At 52.2% G+C, this 22,134-nt stretch overlaps 2 protein-coding genes and 1 non-coding gene across 6 annotated transcripts in view; 2 read left to right on the plus strand and 1 right to left on the minus strand.

Moving 5' to 3' along the window:
- The window catches only part of FANCC (FA complementation group C), a 260,779-nt gene extending 252,844 nt beyond the window's left edge, over positions 1 to 7,935 (plus strand). The window contains exons 15-16 of the mRNA XM_027094153.1: positions 1,460 to 1,666; positions 6,945 to 7,935. Coding sequence (XP_026949954.1) covers positions 1,460 to 1,666; positions 6,945 to 7,088 — 351 coding nt within the window. The 3' untranslated portion in view covers positions 7,089 to 7,935. The remainder of the gene's footprint in view (positions 1 to 1,459; positions 1,667 to 6,944) is intronic.
- Positions 6,159 to 6,265, plus strand: LOC113613519 (U6 spliceosomal RNA). The gene has a single exon (XR_003430283.1). It is a non-coding gene; the product is annotated as a U6 spliceosomal RNA (small nuclear RNA).
- Positions 7,936 to 8,423: 488 nt separating the features above from the next.
- AOPEP (aminopeptidase O (putative)) overlaps positions 8,424 to 22,134 on the minus strand; it is a 370,704-nt gene continuing 356,993 nt past the window's right edge. For 3 of the 4 annotated variants that reach the window (XM_027094272.1, XM_027094268.1, XM_027094270.1), the window contains one exon: positions 9,575 to 20,580. The gene's annotated coding sequence lies outside the window, so the exon portion shown is untranslated. Of the gene's footprint in view, positions 8,614 to 9,574; positions 20,581 to 22,134 lie in introns of those variants that run through there. The other variant, XM_027094269.1, reaches the window with a different exon arrangement.

Consider the following 22,134-nt stretch of genomic DNA (forward strand, 5'->3'; position numbering starts at 1 on the left):
ACAATGCATAGAAAAAAGATGATAAGGATGTAAACCTCACTTTCAACGAGTCTCTTTGGATAGTGGAGTTATAGTCACTTTGATTCTTTTTCTTTTTACTTTTTTAAATGTTTTACAGTGAGCATATATAAATTTTCATAATGCAGGATAAAAATTAATACTTAGAAAAGAAAGCTTATATTTTTCTCTTGAAAAGATTTTTAGAAAGCATTAAAGTTTTGGGCATGTGAGGAAGGTATTTGAAGGGAAAGACGGCCTGGAGTGAAAGAGTAAGGAAGAAGACAAACCTCAGGGAATATTGGACGAGAGGAGAAAATCAAATGCCAGTCAGGAAGAAAATGGATATGGAGGCATTGCTTCCTAAGCCCTGAGATTTTTGCAGACCTGCCTAGACGCAGGACAGCCGTGGGCCCCCGTAGACGCTGTCAGACGAGGGCAGGGTGGTCCCGGGCAAGAGAAGAGGGGGTGAGGGGCACCGCCCTCCTGCATGGAAGGGCCCTGGGGTGCAGTTTCTCACGGTCTTGCCTTGTGATTGGAGTCGCTCACACAGCACTGCTAGTGTACTGGAGCTTATGACAGATTTCATTGAATGAAGCCCTAACTTCCAGGGAAAAAAACGACTCACACAAAATCCATAAAATCGGTCATGGGAATTTTCAGAGTAGGCCTAAGTATTCTTCTGAAAATGAGGGAACACAGCTCTTCATGAGTTCCATGTGGCATTTTGGATCTACAGCTTTCAGTTTTTACGGTTTTCCAAGTCACAACTTGATGTACCATTCTTAGAGCAAACAGAAATCTCAGCATGAAATAAATATTTTTTATGCAAAAACAACCCACAGACCTGTAACAGCCACTATTACTATGTGGATTCCACAGACTTGTGACCTCTGCTTGAGCTTTCAACATGTATGAACAGTGTCCCAGTGTCTAACCAAACCAGTGTGGTACGTGTGTGTGTGTGTGTGTGTGTGTGTGCGTGTGTGTGTGTGCATGCACGCGCCTCCTCCCCGCCGAAGGTGGCAAAAAGGCCAACCTCCTTCTTATCAGCACGTTGGCTCAGCGGAGGTCCGAGCACTGGGCTTTAATTGACCTGTGGCTGTGATAGTGAACAAGTCTTCAAGGAGCCTTTTGTTCTTTTTCCCACAATATAAAAATCTGACTACATTCTGCTGAGGACTTTTCTCCATTTCCTTTCATACAAAAAAAAGGTCGATTCCTGGCATGATGCCCTGGCTGCTTAGTGAGCAGGACGAAAGAAAGTCAAGAAATTTCCATTACGCGCATTTGGGTTTGTGTGGAGCAGTGTGTAAACTCTGACATGGTCCGCCCCACCTGCCCTCCCCCGGGCGCCAGTCCTCTCCCGTTTCTGGGGGTTGCTTCAAAGAACTGAGTCATCCTACAACCTGCGTGTCCCGACTCTTCCCTAATCTCTTCCCTTTGAAATTGTACTTCCCAGGTGGAGGTGAAGGCCGTGCTCAGCCGCCTCATGAAGCTGCTCAGGAGTCCCATCCTCTCGGCCAGGGACCTGCAGGCGGCAGCTGGAGAGGGCGGGGAGGGAGCTCCCAGACCGCCTGCCTGTCAGCAGCTGATCAGGCGCCTCCTCCTGAACTTCCTGCTCTGGGCTCCCGGAGGCCACGCGATTGCCCGGGAAGTCATCACGCTCGTAAGTCTCCCCTTTCCTGGCACCCTGGTTCTCATTCTCATCCCAGGGAAAAGGTGGGTTATCACCCAAGGACCCAGCCTTTGAAGAGTGTGGGTACCAAGATGCTGTCCAAACGTGGCTGGACAGGCCGGGAGGGGACAGCTGGGCCAGACCCAGAGCCTGCCCTATGCGACACCGGCATGGCACAGGAGAGGGAAGGGAGGCTCAGACAAGGGAGCGCACTTCTCCCAGGTCACACAGCTCACTGCCAGGGCCCACGGTGAAAGCTCACCTCCTGTCTCCCCAGGCTGTCGTCTTTCAGTTACAGTCCATGACTCTTCCTCCTCGTGAAGAGAAACAAGCCTTCAGTGAGAATATGGTCACTGCAGTGGCTCAAAGAATTTCATGTGTTAATTTTTTAAAAAGTTTGCTAATTACAAAGAGCTCCTTCTGGAAGCCCAGCTGACCTGAGGGGTTCTTTACGGTCCAAGTCAAATGTGGCACCCCTTATGGCATGGGACTCAGCAATGATTACTTGAATAATGACACTAAAAGCACAGGCAACAAAAGAAAAAATACATTGGATTTCATCAAAATAAAAAGCTTTGCAAATCGAAGGACACTCTCTAGAAGGTGAAAAGACAAATCTTGAAATGGGAGAAAAATTTTGAATTTATACTTGGAAATATTTGGAAATCACGTATCTGATAGGGGTTTAATGTTTAGTGTTTAGACTATAAAAGGAATTTGTACAGCTCAACAACAGTAAAACAACCCAGTTCAAAAACTGGCAGTGAATTTAGACATCTCTCCAAAGAAGATGTACAAATGGACAATAAGCATATGAATAAAATGTTCAACATCATTAGCTCTTAGGGAAATGCAATCAAAACCACAGTGAGGTACCGCTCCATACCCACTAGGACATACACTGTAAACCAAGCCAAACAAAATGGAAAACAAGACAGAAAGTAGAATAGAGGTTATTAGGGGCTGGGGAGTGGTGCAGAGTTCCTGTTTGGGATAATGAAAAAGTTTTAGAAATGGACAGCAGTGGTGGTTGTACAGCATTGTGAATGTACTTGATGCCGCTGAATTGTACACACAAAAATGATTAAAATAGCAAATTTTATGTTATGAGCTCATCTCAAAAAAAAAAACAAAAAAACCCAAAAAAACCACAATGTGCTGGTTCTTGGAGTTAGGTTTTTTTCTGTTTTTGTTTTTACTTTTTATTGTCATATAAGGTATATACAGAAAGGTATAGCTTGATGAATTTTTGCAAACCAAAAACACCCATGCAGCCAGCAACCACATCAAGATAGGAATGTTCCCAGTACCCAGAGACCCCCTCCCACTCCCCTCCAGGGCAGGCTCTGTTTGAATGTGAACGTGAAGAAAGTCCCAGTGACCAGTGGGACTGCCAAGAACCCCAGCAACCAGTGCCCACAAGGTTCTCCTTGCTCCTAGGAGAACACCGTGTGTGGGGTGGGCAGACCACGCGGCCAGCCTGTGTGTCCGCCCTCTCGGGCTCAGACAGAAGACCTCCCAGAGCCTGGGTGTGGCCGAGAGCAGAGGAGGACTTGCTTGTCACCTGCTGGGTGCCATCTCCTCAGGGCCCGCCCCAGCACAATGACCTATCGTGTGCTTTTATAAAGTGCACATCTCACCTCCAAATCCATTTGAGGTGGGGTGAGGTGGGGAACTACACAGGTGAGAGTTAAATAATGTCCTCATATCTGTAGAACTTGGTATCAACCAACTTTTTCTCTGGCCAAGTGTAAATTATAATAGTCACTTTTCAGCCACTACCTCAGCCAGGTGATCAAGGTCAGCATCAGCAGGGATAAGTCACGTTGATATGAAGCGATGAACATGCACTTTACTTCTGTGGCCTTCCTACCCCAAACTGACAAAAACCCCAGTTGAAGGACATTTGACAAAAATACCTGACCAGTCCTCCTTAAGACTGTCAAGGTCATCAAAAACAGGAAAGTCTGAGAAACTGTCACAGCCAAGAAGAGCCTAAGGAGGGATGATGACTAAATGTAATGTGGTGTCTTGGATGGAATCCTGGAACAGAAGAAGGACGTTAGGGAAAAACTGAGGAAAAGTCTGACCTAAAGATAAGGTTAATAAAACATATTAATATCGGTTCATTAATTCTGACAAATGTACTATACTAATGTAAGATGTTAACAGGAAAACTGAGTGTAGGGGATATGGGATTTCTCAGTATTTTCTTTTGGGTCAAACTATAAAACTGTTCTAAAATTGAAAGTTATTTTAAAAGTCAAAGGCAGACACTTCTGAATCATGCAGGTGCTGGTGGCATTTTTGTTGCCTGACCTCTGACTTCCCGCCCAGGCCCTGGACACCTGTGGGAGGGGCCTCAGCCCGTGGAGCCTGCTCAGACCCGGCCGCCCCTCCTCCCTGAGCCTGCACCCTCCTGCTCCTCTAGTGTCCTGTCACCCTGGGAATGGAGAGCAGGCCAAGGAGATCACGGCCGGCCCGGCACGTAGGGTGTGAGAGAACGTAACCCAGAGACAGCTCCTCAGAGACACGCAGGTCTCTGCTTCTGTATTGCAGTCACATTTCCCTCCATTCTGGGGAGACAGTCCAGGTTCACAACGGACCGCCCTCAGGTCTCACCCACAGACTGGCTGCTGGGGCTCAGGAGCTGGTCGTGTCACCAAGCTCAGGGTTGCCGCCGATGCTGGAGCCCCATCGCCACAGAACAGCTCACCTCCAGCCACGCATCAGCACTGCTGGTCCACACCTGAGCCTGGGGCAACCCGGCGCCTTCATTCACGTTCAGAAGTCAGCTCAGCTGCAAAAAAGATTAACTAAAGGATGAAGCTCGGTGTTTTCTCTTCCCGCACCGGCTCCTTAGGAGGTGGGTGCTGGCCTCCCGGGCACCTTGGAGCCCGTCACAGCTGAGAGCGCCTCCTGGGTGCCGTCCTTGCAGATGTTCAGCAACTGTTTCAACTAACAAACATACCGGCCTTCCTCACTCGAAGCTTTCCTGCAGTGGCCACACGATCGGTTGAAGGCAGCCCGGCAAGAGCAGCTACAGCAGGACAGGTGGAAGGGGTCCACCCAGTGCCAGCCCCTCGTGGGCTCCTTGGTGCCTCCCTCTGTGGGCAGCCTGAGCCTGGGAAGAGCCCTGGGCCGGTCTGCTTGGCCAGGAGCAGGTGGACGGCCTTTCTCTTTGAGGGGCTTTGGCATCACCACCCTCAGGACCCTAGCCCTGGCCTGGCTTTGATGTGAACTCAGAGAGGTGGGAGCAGGGCCAGCTTCCGGGCCCGGGTCCTGGTCTTGGCCCTCTTGTCTTGCCCTCAGCTCTGGAGAGCCGTGCTCGCTATAGGCTGTGCGTCTGAGCCCTGTCTTTGCAGCCTTCGATCCTCCTCTGAGCTGCCCCTTGTGCCATCGGCTCACCTTCCTCCTCTCCTGGCCTCACACCCCAACCTCGGCCACAGCACGCTCCCCCACTTCCTCAGGCTCCCGCACGGGCCCCAGGGCTCAGCTTCTGAGTCTCCACTGAATCCCTTCATCGGAACCCCCGCCCTTCCCACCCCTTGTTCTGCTTCTCTGCCCTGTTCCTGCTTTACCAGCTCCGCTCTCTCCTCCTTGAGCCTCGATGAGGAGGATGAGGCGCTAGCAGCGTGGCTGGTGCCCGGATTCCTGCTGCCCCTCGTCCTGCCCTGAGTTCACGTTTCTCTCTCCCTCTCCTTCTGTCTTCTGTTGCTGGACCATAGCAGTAACAGCCAAAAGTTAGCCAGAATCTGAAATATAGAGTTCAGTTCTATAATTGTTGAGCTCAAGATGAATTTGACCTCCACAAGGATGCCCTCAGCTGAGCCCTGCAGGACGCGGCTTCCCCTCCCTCAGTGGCAGTGAGGCGGGGTTTGTATGTGACCGGAGACAAAGTGGAACATGGGCATCGAGGTGGCTTGTAGAGAGGGCCAGCGATGGCACCGCTGCCCCGCGTCCGGCTCCGAGGAGCCCCCACGGTCCCTGGGCACTGGAGCGGGAGGCAGTCTTCCCCCACTCGGGTCTGAGGTACTAAACTAACTCTTCTAAGGCGTCCCAGGGAAGCTCATGTTGTTTCATCCGTAAAGTCATCTACAGCATCTGTGACTTCTGAGGAAAACCAAGAGAGGATTCTGTGGACACCAAGAGCCCCGGTGAACCCCACCCAGGCTGGCAGCCTGCCCCCCCTGCCCCCAGGAGAGCCCTCTCAGCTTGGGCCACTGCCAGTAGCTGTCCAGGGGGCCCAGGGCTTCCCCCGCTGCCACTCACTTAGTATCCGTGCTGCAGTGAGAGTCTGCCTTGACTCATGGCCAGGGGTGGCCTGGGATTAAAGGCTGTCCTGGGCCCTAGGAGAGTCCCGGGTGGACCAGGGCGGCTGGTCACCCTACCAGAAGGGCCAGTGTGAACACAGAGGAGGAGCTGACCTTGGGCTACTCAGGCTACTTAAATATTTGATTCACACATGAAAAACGAACATGTGGTACTCACTTTGGCAGCACATAGACTAAAATTGGAAGGACACAGAGACGATTCGCATGGCCCCTGTGCAAGGATGACATGCAAATTCCTGAGGCGTTCCATATTTAAAAGAAAAAAGAAATGAATATGTGGACTGCTCTCAAAAACAGAGGTTCTCAATATGCTTGTGTCTAAAAAAAAATCACAGTAAATTCTCCACGCAGATAAATCGTTAGATTCTTATCCTCCCTTTATGGGTACCAACAGCTAAGGCTGTATTTAGCAGAACTGACAGTTCCTGTGTTTCCTGCTTCCCTTAAGAATCAAGTGTTAAAACCTTGGGTGCCTATTAACAAACAAGTGGGCCTGCCGCCAGCCCAAGAATGCCATTTATAAAGCTGTTTGTGTAAGAACAGGTGGCACTCTCTTTTCAGCATTTTCCAGTTCTCATAGTAGTGCAAGCCTTTTGCAGGAAGTCAAGCCACAGCATGCTCATTGGCCTCTGCTCCCCACGGCAAATAACCCCAAAGCTCGTGATGGGTGTTCCAAGAAACAGCATTTGTCTGTAGCCGTTGTGGGTCTGAGAGGGCCAGCATTAGGAAGTGGCTCTGCTCACTAGATGGCCCACCTCTGAGAACACATTCGTTTTGCTAATCACCTTGAAGACAAAACAAGAGCCCTTTGGAGCTGATAGGAATGCAGGTGCTTTTGGGGGACAGGATGGTTACAGCTGGTCCACTGGACGAAGAGATGAATCTGTCTGGAAAGTGTTTTAATTTGCCTTCTCTTTCTTCTGTCCTCATTGCAGATGGCTCAGACTGATGCAATAATGCACGAGATTATTGGCTTTCTGGACCAGACCTTGTACAGATGGGACCATCTTTGTGTGGAAGCCCCTAGGTCGAGAAAACTGGCCAGAGAGCTCCTCGCAGAGCTGCGTGGGCAAGCCTAGCCCAGGCAAGTTAACCAGGGAGGCTACGCGATGAAGTGGTGGGGCCGCTTCTTATGGCCTGTTTGTCGCATGCATTCCCTCCTTGAGTTGCAAGAATGAGCCATAAACGTCTTGGCAAGATCTGGTAGCACATATTTTACAAAATGAGAAGTCAGGTGCTTTAGCCTGAATTCAGTGAGATTTACTCACTAATGACGGGGTTATGCTTCAGCGTTCCCTGTGCCTGTTCAGCCCGGATGTCGATTAGAGAATCACTCAAGAAAAGGCTTGGATGGGAGAACAGATTTTTATTTCCTTCCCCGCCCCCCCCCCCCCCCATCAAACCAAGATGCACAACTATTATTTGGATGTTTCAAACTCTTTGGACCAAGAAATTGGTCATGAACCACTGATCAATTTAGAAGGTAACTTAGCTGTTTTCCACAGATCTCTTTTCTAAGAAGTCCTGTAATTGTTACTGGTATTTCGTCTTATCCACCGGGATACTCTCTTGCTCCCCTAAGACGTTCTTCATCCAGGATAGTCAGGATCCCTCAAGTTTCCCTCCCGTGCCCCCTGAGCAGAGCCCACCCAAGCCCAGTAGCAAGCAGTGGTGACGGGGTAGCAACACTGCTTAGCAATGAAATAAAGCCAGCTTTGGGGCTTTTTGCTTTATACTGGCTGAGCACTGGCTGTTACCAAAAGAGCTCATGGTACCTCAAAGGTGGCTGACGGGAGGGTACAGGATGTGTTCTAGAAACATTGGATGAGATTATGTGTCAGTTCTCTATTCACTAAAACGGGAATTGGAAACTTCTAATAAAGAATTGGGGGCTTCCCTGGTGGCACAGTGGTTAAGAATCCGCCTGCCGGGCTTCCCTGGTGGCACAGTGGTTGAGAGCCCGCCTGCCGATGCAGGGGACATGGGTTCGTGCCCCGGTCCGGGAAGATCCCACATGCCGCAGAGCAGCTGGGCCCGTGAGCCATGGCCACTGAGCCTGCGCCTCCGGAGCCTGTGCTCCACAACGGGAGAGGCCACAGCAGTGAGAGGCCCGCGTACCGCAAAAAAAAAAAAAAAAAAGAATCTGCCTGCCAATGCAGGGGACACGGATTCGAGACCTGGTCCAGGAAGATCCCACATGCCGCAGAGCAGCTAAGTGGGTGCACCACAACTACTAAGCCTGCGCTCTAGAGCCCGCGAGCCACAACTACTGAGCCCACACACCTAGAGCCCATGCTCCGCAACGAGAAGCCCGCGCACTGCAACGAAGGGTAGCCCCCGCTTACCCCAACTAGAGAAAGCCTGCGTGCAGCAAAGAAGACCCAACGCAGCCAAAAATAAATAAAATAAGTAAATTTATTAAAAAAAAAAAAAGAATTGGCAACGCCAACATTAATATTTATTTCACATTAGTTGAAGATATTTTTTTCCTTTCAGGTTTATTCTTTTGCTCTTTTGTGTATGATCTGTTTGTCGAGTGAGTCCAGACTTTTCTCACTTGGATTTCTGCATCAGTCATCTCTGAATTTCCCTCATTCTTGGCTCCTGTTTGAGGTATAAGTAGAGTTTTGATGTATTAGAGGTTGAGCTTTTAGGGGAGTTACTTGTTTTGGTATACGGATCCACCTGAAGATCTGGAAAATTCCAAGACCTTCTGACCTGAGCCTTTCTTTAGAGAAATGTTACAGTATGAAAGGTATACTGTTAAAATACTTTTATCACTAGTGCCAGCATCACATGCTTTCCCTTGGTGTTGAGGGCGCCTCTCCTATGTTGGCTTTTGCCAGGGAAGCTGTGACCAACCTCTGTGGACATGAAGAAAAGGGCTTAGTGTGGTGGCAGTGAGCAACCCCCAAACCAAGCGGCCACTGGGAACCAGACCTCCCTGTGGGGAGTGCGCTTCCACGTGGACATCCATTCACACTGTATTTCACAGCAAACAAGAAAAGCAAGACGGTTATCTCAGATTGTTTAAGCTACATTTCTGGAAGAGCCCTTCCTGTCCTGACCTTACCTCAGCCTGTTTGTAGTATTTCCCGATTCCTTTACGAAGCCTCTAACGTTCTCCTAAGCCTTGGACTTGGGTCCAAGAGGACAGAGCCCAAAACTATAGGGAGAAAAGGCATTAATGACCACCCATTAATACAGAGGTTATGTTATTCATCAGGACTTCATGATGTTTGCAGAATTTGTTAGCTTTTTCAGATTTGTAATTTGTTTTATAGTTTGTCATTCTAAATAAAAAGTCACATGGCACTAATTTTGTATTCGTTAAGTATTATCTTTCTCAGAGAAAGCTTCCCTCTACTCCCCAGTCATGGAAGCTTCAGGTCTCACGAAACCCAGATAGGTCTGCCCCTGGAAAAGACCAATTGTGGTTTATCTCTAGGCCTGGGAATCTTGCCACCAGATGACCGAAATCTGCCGAGGAGAGCGACTGCAGGGCCGGCAGTCAGCAGGAGCTGCTAAAACCAAATGAAGTGTGTCCCACAGAAATACCCTTTCCCCCTTTAAGCCAGACCTAAATACTACCACTGAGTGTCAGCTGAATTGACCTACACATTGCTTCCCCCATTGCTCAAGCGGGAATGCATCTGACGAGCACAGCCCACCCTCTTGCTCGTTCTGCTGTTTCAGACTCATGGCCCTGGCGCTCCGGCCTCCCCGGGCTCCCCTGGGTGTCAGGAAGGAGGGACTCCGCCCGCGGCTCCACTCACCTTGAAGCGCGCGTCCCGTGGCTCCCACAGGACCCTGGCCGCTCCCGGTTTTACTGCAAGCAGCCTGCATGGGTTTTCTGGACGATCACTCTGCTTCCTGACACCGGGCGCTGAGGGCCTCTTATCTTGTCCAGGAGGCATCTGAGACAGCAGAGGGCACCTGGGGACAAGCCCCTGTCCGGGCGTTCCTGGGCTCCGGCTTCTTCATTCGGCCCCGTTCTCGGCCCCGTTCTTGCTGGGACAAGGGTACTAGACAAAAATGGGAGTCCTTCCAGAGGCCAGCAGAAAGCTACACTTTCCATCGAAGTGGAGGAGTCAAGGACAGGGACTGGAAGGGGTACCTGGAGAGGATGCGGACCTGGGCAGTGGGCAGAAATGCGAGGAAAATCTAAACTGAGCCTGTCCCTGTGTTACCCAAAGGGGCCTGGCGTTTGCACCGTGAGAACAAACGTGAGGAATGTTCTTCCTTATTCGACAAGGAATCCAAATGGTGCTCTCCAAGGAGGACGAGAATGAACTTGACTGTGTTGCTGTCCTTGCCTTCCTCTTCCTCTGCCAGCCCATCACCACGTCACCCACAGCCAGCACTGCTGGTGATGGCATCCTTCCTCTGCCTGACACTGGGTGTGACATGGATTTCGTCAAACAATCCTAAGTTATTAATCATCACCAAACCATCTCACTCTTAAAGAACCAAAATTAAGGCAAAATAAATGTGTCTTAAAGCCTTCTTGTAAAATTCAAGTCCACAGTTTGTTTATAGCATGGGTCCAGATCATCTCTCTCATATATAGACTGACAGTAATAAAGGAAGTTGATAATGTAGGACCTTCCCTTTTTCCCCAGTACTGACATAACTGTGATATAGCTTATTGTACTTGGTGTTTTGGGTAGGAAACTTGCATGCTTGGATACTGAAAGTTTCACACTTCTTAGCTTTTCTGTAGAAGTAGAAAGTCTCATAAATCAATGTTGAAAATCTCGACTTCTGGTGTTTCGCACCATATGATGAATCCATGTGAATCAGTCAGGATTCTTGGTTGCAAGCAACAGAAACAGACACGATGTTGAAAGCAAAAGGGAAGCAATCCAAAGGGTATTTAAAAGCCCACAGAATTGTCAGGCAGACGAGGCTTAGCTCTAGCCAGCCAGCAGCAGTGCCCAAAACCCGGCTTCAGAGTGGCCTGGTGAGGAAATTGCTGCTGCTGCTGTCACTGAATTCTGCAACCCTTGTAGCTCGTCCTGCAAGGTCTGCAACCTTCAGTGGCGAGACAGGCCCCTGCACCCCGCTCTTTGAAGGGCTGGCCGCAGTCCCGGCTGCTGCATCTGACTAGAGAAGCCCAGGTCCCCCACCCGCACTTAGGCTGTAAGGGGAGCTGGGTAAAGCAGGTGTGGAGCTGGTTTCGCTTCTGTGATGGTACTGGACACCGCCAACTGCATCTCCCACAGACAGGAAGGGGCCAGAGCCTGGGGGGCGGAAGAGAATTAAGAACGTCCACAACACTACCTATTGTCTACTCTTCTCGAGCACTGCAGAAGGATGAGTGCCATGCAGCAGCCCGATACTCTACTCAGTAAGAAAAGGAAGACGAGGGCCCTTAGCAGAAAGCCAGCGTGCAGGCATCTGAGGCTAGGCTTCTCCAGTGTGGCGCTACTACCCTGGGGACCGGGTAAGTCTCTGTGGCGGCGGCTTGATCCCACCCTCTGTGAGCTAGGTGCCAGCCTAGGAGCGACGATCGAAACTTTGTCCAGACATTGCCAAGTTGAGAACCACTGCTCTCTAACTGGTGGTTCTTTCCTTCTGGAAAGATATCCTGGATAGAAACAGTAACTGTCTTAGAGAGATAAATTAGACTTAATAGAATCCTAATAGGAGAACTACGTGATCTGACTCCAAAATTCATATGGAAGAATAAACGTTCAAGAACAGCCAGGAAGATCCTGAAAGTGAAGTGTGATGGAGTATAATGAAGAGTACGCACAAATTCTAAAGCTCGACTCATTATGACGAGGGCCCTCCTTGGGGCTCCGGCCAACCATTCTCAGGCCTCCTGCACCAGCCCGGGCAGTACCTGACCCACTGGGTCTCCATCCTCCCTGACAGCTTCCTCTGGCTGGTGGAACATTCCAGGGCTTCCCCTCAGCCTGAGGGGGCTGGGCCCTGCTCAACCGCTGACCTCGGCCTGGCGGGTGCGCCCGGGCCACCACGTGTACCCTCACTCTGCTGGGCTTTCCACGAGCCACCTCTGTGCAGAGGGGCCGCACCCTCCCCGGACCGCAGACCTGAATACCTACGGCCCAGTGGCTGTTTCCACCGGGAGGTCAGGTGACCATGTCAAACTAACAGGTCCAAAGCTGCCACCAACCCCCTGACCCCAAACCACAGTCTTCCCAAGTCAGTCGATGGCCGTCCCGTCTTTCCAGGGACTCAGGCCCAATCCTGTAGTTATTTTTCACTCCTCTCTCACCCCCACGTCTGAGTCACTAGGACGTCGCTGGATCGGACCGTTCCTTGCCCTCCTCGCAGACACCAGCATCTGCCTGCTCTCCCCACCGCCGCCCTGGCCCCTCTGCAGCATCTCTGCGATCCCTTGCTGGTTCCATCATGCCACACCCCTGATCAAAGCACGACAAAAACTCCCGTCTTCATTCAGTAAAACTCAACACTCTTAAAATGGCTTTCAAGGCCCTACACAGTATGGGCCCCCTTTTACTCTCTGACTTCACCACCTAATATTCTCTGTGACCCCTTCACACACCCACCTGTTCCAGCCACGGGGGCCCAGGGCCTTTGCATGCACTGTCCTGCACACACACCTTCCCCAGACATGCACAGCCATCCCTCACCTGCTCACGTCACCACCTCCGTATGGCCTGACGCCCCCGTCTCCAGTGGCACCCCACTCTCCACCCCTCAGCTTTCGTCCCTAACACATAACACCTTCTAGACCCCACGTAGTCTACTTATATACTTGACCGTCCCCAATACAAGTGCCTGGAACAGTTCAGGCATACAACAGGTGCCCAATATTTGTTGAATTAGTCCTTACAGGGATTTAATATATGGTAAAGGCATTTCCATCAGCAGGGAAAGATGGTGCTGAGAAATTACGTTGGAGCTCTACTTCTTAGATAATAATAAACACACACAAAAATGCCTAGCCCTCTTTCTTTACCACCAAAGTATCTGGAGGTTTCCTCTCTGGGGCTGTGGGTTTTCTCCGGAGAAAACTAGCAGTTCTGCTTGGAAAAAGAGGAGGGATGAGGGTGGTTGGAAGGCTGCTGCCACTCTGAGAAGACAGTCTATTACTCAGATAAGTACAAAATTAGTTTATAAAATCAAGACTTTCCTACTCCCAAAATGTAGAAAGAATGTTCTTGTATTTCATTAAGAATTTCTTGCTCACCTGTGGTTGGCAGACTTTCACATTAAACCCTGATTTCAGCCCCTGGCCTCCCCCTCCCCACTGCCTGGGGTCTGCAAGTTCAAAGCCTTTGGGTCACTGCTTCCAAGAAGACTTCTTAGTCCTTTGAGGGGAGGAGAGGGTCCTTCTCCACGGGAGCGGGGAAAGGGGTCTGAGGCAGAATCCAAGAATCCTGTTTTCAGCCCTCAGGCCAGAAAGGGAACCCTTTCTATGCAAGATGCAAACCCAGACCCCACAGCAGGCGTGGATAGAACTGTCCATCGACAGGTGAGTGGATAAGCAAAATGTGGCATATCCATACAATGGAATATTAGTCACCCTTAAAAAAGAATGAAGTTCTGACACACGCTACAACAGGGATGAACCTTGAGGATATTTTGCTACGTGAAATAAGTCAGACAAAAAAAGACACCATTGTATGATTTCGCTCATATGAGGTACCTAGAACCATCAAATTTGGAGAGACAGAACATAGGACGGTGGACATTTCTACCTTTTGGCTATTGTGAATAATACTGCTATGAACATCGGTGGACCAATACCTCTTTGAGTCTCTGCTTTCAGTTATCTTGGGGATACATCTGGAAGTAGAATTGCTGGATCATATGGTAATTCTGTTACCGTACAGGTGCCATGGGCTGCAGGAGAGAATTCCATTCTCTTCCAGGTTATTGTTTAACAGGTGAGAGTCTCACTTTGGGGTGATAAAAAAGTTCTGGAGATGGACGGATGGTGGTGATGGCCGCACAACAATGTGAATGTACCTAATGCCCCTGAACTGTACACTTGAAAATGGTTAAAATGGTAAATTTTATGTGTGTTACCACGGTAGAGCATTGAATAAAAAAATTTTAAACTATGTATCCTTTTATCTAGTAACAAAAAGCCAGTTCTTCAGAGCTGCCTTCCCCCACTTCAGGTTGCGTGGGCCCACCATGAGCAAGTCTAGAAATTATCCCACAGACACACTGGTGCCCGGGCATATGCGAAATGCCCAGGGCTTTATCGCAGTGCAGCTTCACATCGCTGCCCACTGGAAACCACTCACAGGTTCATCAGTAGAGGGCTGGTTGAATGAAGTAAACCAGCCATCAAAGGGTAACACATACCTTTATAGCTGATGCCAGGCCCTGTTATCAGAGTTTTGCATAAATTAATTCATTTAATTCTCACAACCACCTAACGAAGTTGTCCATGGTTTATAGATGAGGAAACCAAAGCCCAGAGAGGTTACACACAGGTGACAGCTAGCAGGGCTGGGATCTGAACAAAAGGACCTAAGGAGACTGTGACCACTGCCTCTTGAGCTGTGTGATGTCCAGACAATGGAGCCACTGAAAGAACGGTGTACACCCTGCCGCGCGTGTGCTGCGGCACCGCCTCAGTCTCTGCCGCCACGCTCCTCACGGCGGTGGCCTTGGAGGAGGGGCAGGACGAGGTGGGGCAGCGCGCGCTTTCTGTTGATATACTGTTTATATCTGTGATGTGTGCAAAAAGAATTTATAATCATCAGTGTGTGAAGGAAGATTTGTATTTGTCTGTTCCAAGAGAGACTCATTGTTAAATGACGCTGCAGAGAAAAGGAGGCCTCCATCCCCACCTGTAACTCAGAAAGGAGACCCCTGCGCTGGCGCCCCTGCTCTGCCACCAGCACGGTGGCATCTTTACAGCCGATTTATAGGACTTATGTTCTAGTACTGGACAGAGAGTTTTCTAGAAAAAGAGGAGGTACCCCGACCTAGAGGGAGGGTGGCCTGAGGACCGGGGCTTTGGTCCCCCGAGTTGGGGCAGTCTGTGGGCCATGACCCAACTCCCCTGATGTCAATCTGTCCATCTGCCCAGCTTCTGCCATCACTAATAATCACTCTCTTGCTCTACAAAACGCCTTCTCCACCCCCAGCTGCGCTGAAGCCACGATTTCTGCAGTTCTCTCTCCCTCAACGTTATCATTTAATTTATTAAAGCAGATAAAATCATAAAGCTACAATTCCTTTCCCTTACGTCTTTTCTTTACAACCCAACATAAGGGCACCATTGTACCTGTACTGTCTCATCGGCGAACTCTAAAATTGGCTCCTATCTAATCGCTGATTTATCCCCATAATTCACATTGTCTTGAGCCTCCCTCCTTAGACGTAACTGATGTCAAAGTCCTGGGAGACTTAAATCTTGCAGTCAGAACGTGAAAACCGGAGGCATCACTCCTGCCTTTCTAATCTTACCAAGAACGTCCTCACCAGTCTTAGGACACACGTTTCTGCTTCCAAGGCCTGTCCTGCCAGACCTCATGTGACAAGGACAGCCTATTAGAGCGGAAATGAACTTTCCGAACTTGGGACTCCAGGCAGTGTAGTTAGGGCCCAAACGGCATGCAGTTTCAGCACCTCCTCCACCCCACAGGTAAGAACACCTTCTGGGCCAGGTTTTCAGTGGTGGAACCATCCCCAAAGGCCGGAGCTGGAGGAAATTACAGGCAGAAAGAGCACGAAGAAGGCTTAAGAAAACAGAATCCGCAACGTGTGCCCAGTCCCCTCTGCTTCCCAGACAAAGCCACAGAGGAGCTGTTTGGGAAGCAGGCGCAAGGCTCCCCGGCGGGGCAGAGCTCTGCCCCCCAAGGTGGGCATCCTGCGAGGGTGGCCCAGCCGGCCCCCCTCAGCCACCCGGGCGGTGCTGAGCAGCCAGAAAAGGCTGGGGGCCTAGGCGGGTGACACAGGAGGCCGCGGACAGGTCTCTGGAGCAGTTTGTCCCGTTTCGGTCCTTGGGGCTGAGAAGCCAAATCCCTGAACTCGTTTCATCTCAAACGACACTTGGCAGGGCCGATTGGTTTTATGGGAGCTGTGTCTGGACCAGGGAAAACGTGTGGTCAGAGAGGCCTTTATCTGCATTTCTGCACTCACTCGCATTCCCAGACACGCACACGCAGACCAGCGCGGGGTTCTGGTACCGTCACCAGCCCCCTTTCTCAGGCCCAGCCCCCAAGAGCGGGCTCCTCTGGCTGGCCTTCCCACCAGCGCTGGGTCTGCCTCTGCTCTGATGCTCCGATGCCAGGGTGCCCCGATGCCCACCCACCATCCAGGCAGGAGGCTCTCTCAGCAGACTGTGCTAGTCCTGGGAACCACTGGGAACGTTTGTAGTTTTATGGTAACTTCCTTCCGCCCCCAGGCTTGGCTGACAGCCTCCTCCCTCTTTTTTTCTCACACCCTCTCTAGTCATCAGACTGGAACAGAAATACCTCATTAGCCAATCAATCTCCCAGACAGCACCAAAGGATGGGAAAAGATCTATAAAACCTTGCCCGTGAATGGCCCCAACCAGCTTCTCCTCCCTTCCACCTTGTAAACCCCCAGGGCCCAGCCAGGGAGGGCGAGGGGGACAGTGGCCTGGGGGGTTAAGAGCTCTCCTCACTGAGCTTGGCCTCTGGGCACCGCCCTGGGAGGTCCAGGCAGCCCTTCAAACGCCCAGGTCCCTTGGGCTTTAGACCCCCAGTGCTCCAGCCCTCCTTGGACAGAGGCAGCTCCGGGAGGTCTAGGCCTGGGCTCACCACTGTCCTGGCACCTTGTATAGAGTCTTTGCCGTGGCTGGGCCCTGCACAGAGGGCTCCCCACCCTCTCTCTGCACCCTGAGGTGGTCCAGTCCAAGGTGCCCTGGGGAAGGGATGCTGTAAAGAATCATCTAGCAAAGCCCTGTCACCTGCTGGCACTTGTAACCTGGTGGCCAAGTGCCGGGGGAGCATCTCCCTCGCTGACTTCTCAGGAATGGGGTGTGGCCGGCCTGCCGCCCCAGGGAGGCCACAGGCTTGGGACACCCGGAGTTCTGTTTGGCAGGAGATGGTGGGACACTGTGCTTACTTGCAGGGCAGGTCGGCCGTGCACAAGTTCTGGGCAGACTCCTTCTCCCACGCCTCACCCTCCCATCCAGCCGGCTCCATCCATAGAATGAGGAGGTGGCTGGCCAAGAGCATCACGCTCTGAAACAACCAGTCCTTGATGAGTCACTCAGCTTTTGCTTTCCAGCTGCCTTTGGTGAGGCCGGCTGTGGCCGAGGCAACCCTTTGCGAGCAGACCGCCCCGCACGGCAGCCTAGCCGCCTCCACGGCACTGCTTGGGGCTTTGCTGAGTGTCCGTGCGGTCAGGCCAGTTGCAGGAAACCCAGAATGCACTGGAAGTACCTGCCTGAAACCTTTTAGAGGTTTTCATTTGAAAGCGATGGGTTAACGTTAGGGATGAGGTTTGCTATTTCTGGTTGCTGCCACTGGGGCACTGGGTTCTGCCTAACACGACATCTCTGTACCTCGTTTGGGATGGAGACTGTAATTTCGATGTTTTGACGTGAAATTCCAATAAAGCTAAGTGCCTGAAACCCTTTAATCCTAAAATAGAGGCCAAGAGAGAGACCTGAACCCCTTCTCTTGACTTCTTTCCCATCTCCTCCCCGACCTCGGGTCCCGACAGCCAGGCACGTGGGGACGGGTAGGAGAGCATCTCCATTTGTGGAGTCCTTTGTTCTCCGGGGAGAGGACAGTCGCTTGACAATTAACCCCTTAACTCGCTCAGGGAACAAGATCTCCTCTTCTCACCCGGGTTTCACAAGCCCGCGAACCAGGCCGAGTTACCCCACCAACAGCTCTGGACCGACCATGGCGCTGAAAGAGCAAGCCGTCCTCTCCCACGACTGGCCCCTGCCGGCCACGAATGCCGCCGGCGGTCCGGAGCCCGACGGACGCAACGGCAGAAGGGGCACGGGCTGGGGCTTCCTCGCTTCCACCAGACCAGGGCGCCGACGGAAGCTCACGCTGGGCGCCTCCTGTGCTCTGGCCCCCCCCTCTGGACGGAGGCATCACCTGGTTAGTGACCAGACCGGCTCCTGTCGGCTCATCTCCTCTACTCTGCCTGGAGGGCAGAGCTCATGCCGTCCCGTCCGCTCACCCTGGGAACGTGACAGGGGGAACACTGAGGCTGGAAAGGTATACTTCCTGGGGCAGCAAAGATCAGAAGTTGTGCCCCTGAGAAAGTGAGTGCCAGACTTCCCCGCGGGGACATAACTGTTCCAGATTCAAGTTGACGTGCTCCCTGGGCCCCAGCCAGACCCCCTCACAGCAAACTGGGTGAGGAGCGCAGGTGTCTCAAGTCTCTTCTGGCTGAAGGACAAGGCCAGGAATCCCTGAGGAGTTTATTACCGAAGAGACAGTCTACACCCTGAAAGGGACTCGGGGGAGGAGAATCCCGAGCCAGGTGGACACACTGAAATCCCGCCTGTCGCTTAGTATATGACCTTGGGGACAGCACTGTGCAGGCCTGACCCACAGGGGGAACTTGGGGAGGGCAGGCTCCCGCACCCTTGCCTCTCCGAGACAGCCAGCCTCTGTCCCCGGGGCTCCTGACCCCTCGGCAAACACTCCCGCCTGGACTGAGGCATCCCTCAGGAGGTGCCCGCGTCGTGCTGATAAAGCAGCCTAAGTTCCATGACGTGCCCTGGGGAACCTGCCCATCACCCACATGAAACTTTTTTCAAAACAAATGCATCGCGTAAGAACGCAGGGTGCTGGCTTTACACGCCTGTCTTCTGACTGACTGGTGGCCACTCTGGAACCCGGCAGCGCCTGCCAGGCCCTGGCCTCAGGCTCCTCCACAGCACGCCCTCCGCAGCCCTAGCGGGAGGTACGGAGGGCCAGCGCGGAGAACCCGCCCCAGGAGTCCCGGAGCCTGAACGGAGCGGGTGCGGGGTGAAGCTGGAGGGAGGCCGCTCGCCCCTCCCTCCCCACAGGCACAGCCCCTCCCGCAAGAGCGCCAGCCTACAGGCGGGAAGGCAAGCTACCCACAGCCCCGGCGAGGCGGCGCTCGGGTCCCGACGGCCCCGCCAGGACCGGCCGCCTGCGGGCCGGACCCGAGCTCGGAGCCAGCGCGGGACCCCCGGCCACAGGGCCAGGGGACCAGCCGTCTTAGCGCGAAGCCACTCATGCGGACACTCGCCTTGGCCTCAGCAGTTTCTAAAGATGACAAAGCGTGGCTTTAACTTTTCGGAAAAACAAGACCAAAGCAAACCACCAGGCTGGTTGGTCACCCGCAGCCCCTGTGGTGCACAGAGCAGCAGGCTGTGCCCGGGCTTCCTGCTCCGCCGCACAAAGGACCAGACTCACGCCGACCAGAGGGAGAAAGAGTCATTTATTCGAAGTCTTCACAGAGAACAGCGTCCTGACATTTCTTCATATTTAAAAACCGAATTTTTATTCTTCCACCAACATGGTGAACAAAGCACATACAACCATAGGCAGAGCACACGTAACGGCAAAGAACCAACCCGTAGGAACCCTTCCGGAGTGACGGTCACTGTTAAGTAACTCTGAAGGTCAGGAGCTCCTAACGAAGGGCTGTGTGGAGCCGCACGTCCCCCCACCGGCGGGTCCGCGGCCCCGCGAGCGCAGCCCCTGCAGGCGGGTCAGTTCCCTCCCGCTCCGCTCAGCCTCTCGCCATCACGTGACCGCACCAACCACTGTGGCTTCTGGAGCGTTTTAAAGCCGTCCTTCCCTTTGGACAGTCCTGAGAAGCTTATTTTTATTTTATTTTTTTAACTTCAAACATTTGTGGGAAACGAGGCAACATCACCACAGACCCCACGGTGCCCGATGGTACCTCCATCAGGAGCAGGGGGCCCACTGTCCTCCCAGGAACAGCAGCACCACCTTGAAAACTACAGAGAAAACCAGTAAGGTGAGAGAAGAATGACACCAGGAGGAGGAGACTACCCTCTTCTTCCACGTTTTTTTTTTCCTTTTCAAAAACAGTATTAAATTAGGAAGCAAACAGGAAGAAAAGAAAAAACGAATCCATTACATTTTATTATTAATACATCTTCGAGTGTTATCCTGTACTTCTACCAAAAGGTACTAAAATTTTGGAAAAATCTAAATACAGGACCTAATCAATCAAAGTAATCCCGCAGAGGTGGTCCCAGTACGCAGAAACCCTGACCTTCTGGAAGCACAGAAACAAACATCCACACGCTGAGGGACGGATGGAGGAGGTTCAGCAGGGCTTCCGACGGGCCTCAGGTATCTTCCACCTTTGTGTGAAAACTGCATTGAACTCACAGGGGAGACTCAATTCAGATTCAGGATCTTGAGGTGGCACAGCCAGGGTGGGCACAGAGGCATCACACAGCCCTGTGGAGACCGTTTACAAGGATGTGCCTCTGACACGGGCTCCACCGTGAGGGCCACGGCCTCTGGGAAGGTCGCCCCAGTGTGCACACTGCTGCCGGCTGATGGCTTTAGCAGCCCCATAATCCTTCCTTTGATGTCCAGGGTCAATGTGATCCTGGTCCCACCAGGGCTACGAGTAGATGCATGAAAAAGAATCTCGCTGTGATCTTTCCTGCAAAGGAAACAGCAATAAAATTTACTGCCCAGTCACAACGGAGGAATTCTTGTAAACGAGTACCTTTGTGTGTGCCTTTGCTCTCGGCTCTGGAGAGAGGGCCGTGAGCGGAGGACAGGAGGAGGCCAGGGCACATCTCACAGCCCCGAGAGGGGCTCTACAGCGGCGCCATGTGCCATTCGCTTTGCTCACACAGGGCTGTGAAAGCCGGCGGCTAGAACTCGGGCTCCGTTCACAGGACAGATACTAGAAAGGCAGCCTGTTTCAGCCCCGCACTCACTCCGACTGCTTTCGGGCCGTCCTACACCGTGACAGAGGTATGCACTGCCTGCGTGGCAGGCGTGGCGCCAATGGGTGGAAGTTCGTTCCTGTCATGTCAGCAGAGCTCTAGCAACACCCACACACAGGGCACATACACAGGGGCCTCCGCCGCCGGTCGGCTCTGCTGCGGACGCTCGGGCCTGTCTTCGTGCGGCTGCAGCCCCAGCTCCCGAGCCGCCGGGCACTCACGACAGGAAGGCTTTGCTCTAGGGCTCGACTCCTGTTCCTGCTGAACTGAGCCAGTGTGTAAAATGAGAACTGATATCAGCTCAGTAGGCACCGGAGGGCGGGTCCAACTGACAGCCCGGAGAAGCAGTGCCTCAGCTGGGAGCTCGCTCGGCCTCGTCCCGCGGGCGGCTGCAGGAGACACAGAAACCTGGACTGCAAATACAAGAGAGAGTTCACCGTGCTCGGAAATCACAACAGGGAGTCTCCTTTGAAAGTACCCAGCTCTACTCACACGCCATCGACTGCTGACGTGGGCTTACTCGACTTTCGTGGTTCACTGGGTTTTAGATTTTTAAAAGAATAATTTTGCAGCTTTCAATACATTTGAACTTTCAGACACCGGTGTCTAATTAGCGGATTTATATTTCCGTAGACTTTTGGTATGTTCCTTGCATTCGTAACAAGACAAAGTGCATCATCGCTGAGGCCAGGCAGGCTCTTGTCCTCCAGAATCGTGCTCGGTCCCCCAGCTGACCGCTCAGCAGCGGCCTCTGCCCCGGCAGCTCCAACTTAACTGTCCCCATCTCACCTTCTCTTCAGGTGCAGAACTTAGCCACTGTGAACAAAGCGGAAACCAGTCACTGTTCACCAATCAGCTAAGCTCTGCACCTCGTCAGAGAGGTCGTCGGCTGGGCATAATGAAAGGGCTGGAGAGCATCTTCCAAGGCTGTTGGCTTCTTCCGTTTCCAGAGAGGAGCTATGAGATGTATCTGTTCCCCGAACTGCAGAGAGAGAGTAACTACGGCTTCTGGAGGAGCAGTCAGGGTCGTGGTTGCGTGGTAATCCCTGGCAATGTGATTTTAATCTTAAGTCACAAATCAGCATGCCAGGAACCCAAGCAGCCAGAGCACTTGGGGGCAGCGCCGCAGGGCTGCCCACACCGCACGCACCAGCTTCCTCGGGCACCAGGTGACAGCACCACCTCCAGGCCTGCTACACTACCAAACGTGTTTTATTTCTGTTCACTATTCATTTACTGGGCGTCCTAGGGGCACAATTTTT

Source organism: Aethalodelphis obliquidens, unplaced genomic scaffold, assembly GCF_003676395.1.
Source record: "Aethalodelphis obliquidens isolate GAN/ISIS:26980383/991018 unplaced genomic scaffold, ASM367639v1 scaffold88, whole genome shotgun sequence".
NCBI lineage: Eukaryota > Metazoa > Chordata > Mammalia > Artiodactyla > Delphinidae > Aethalodelphis > Aethalodelphis obliquidens.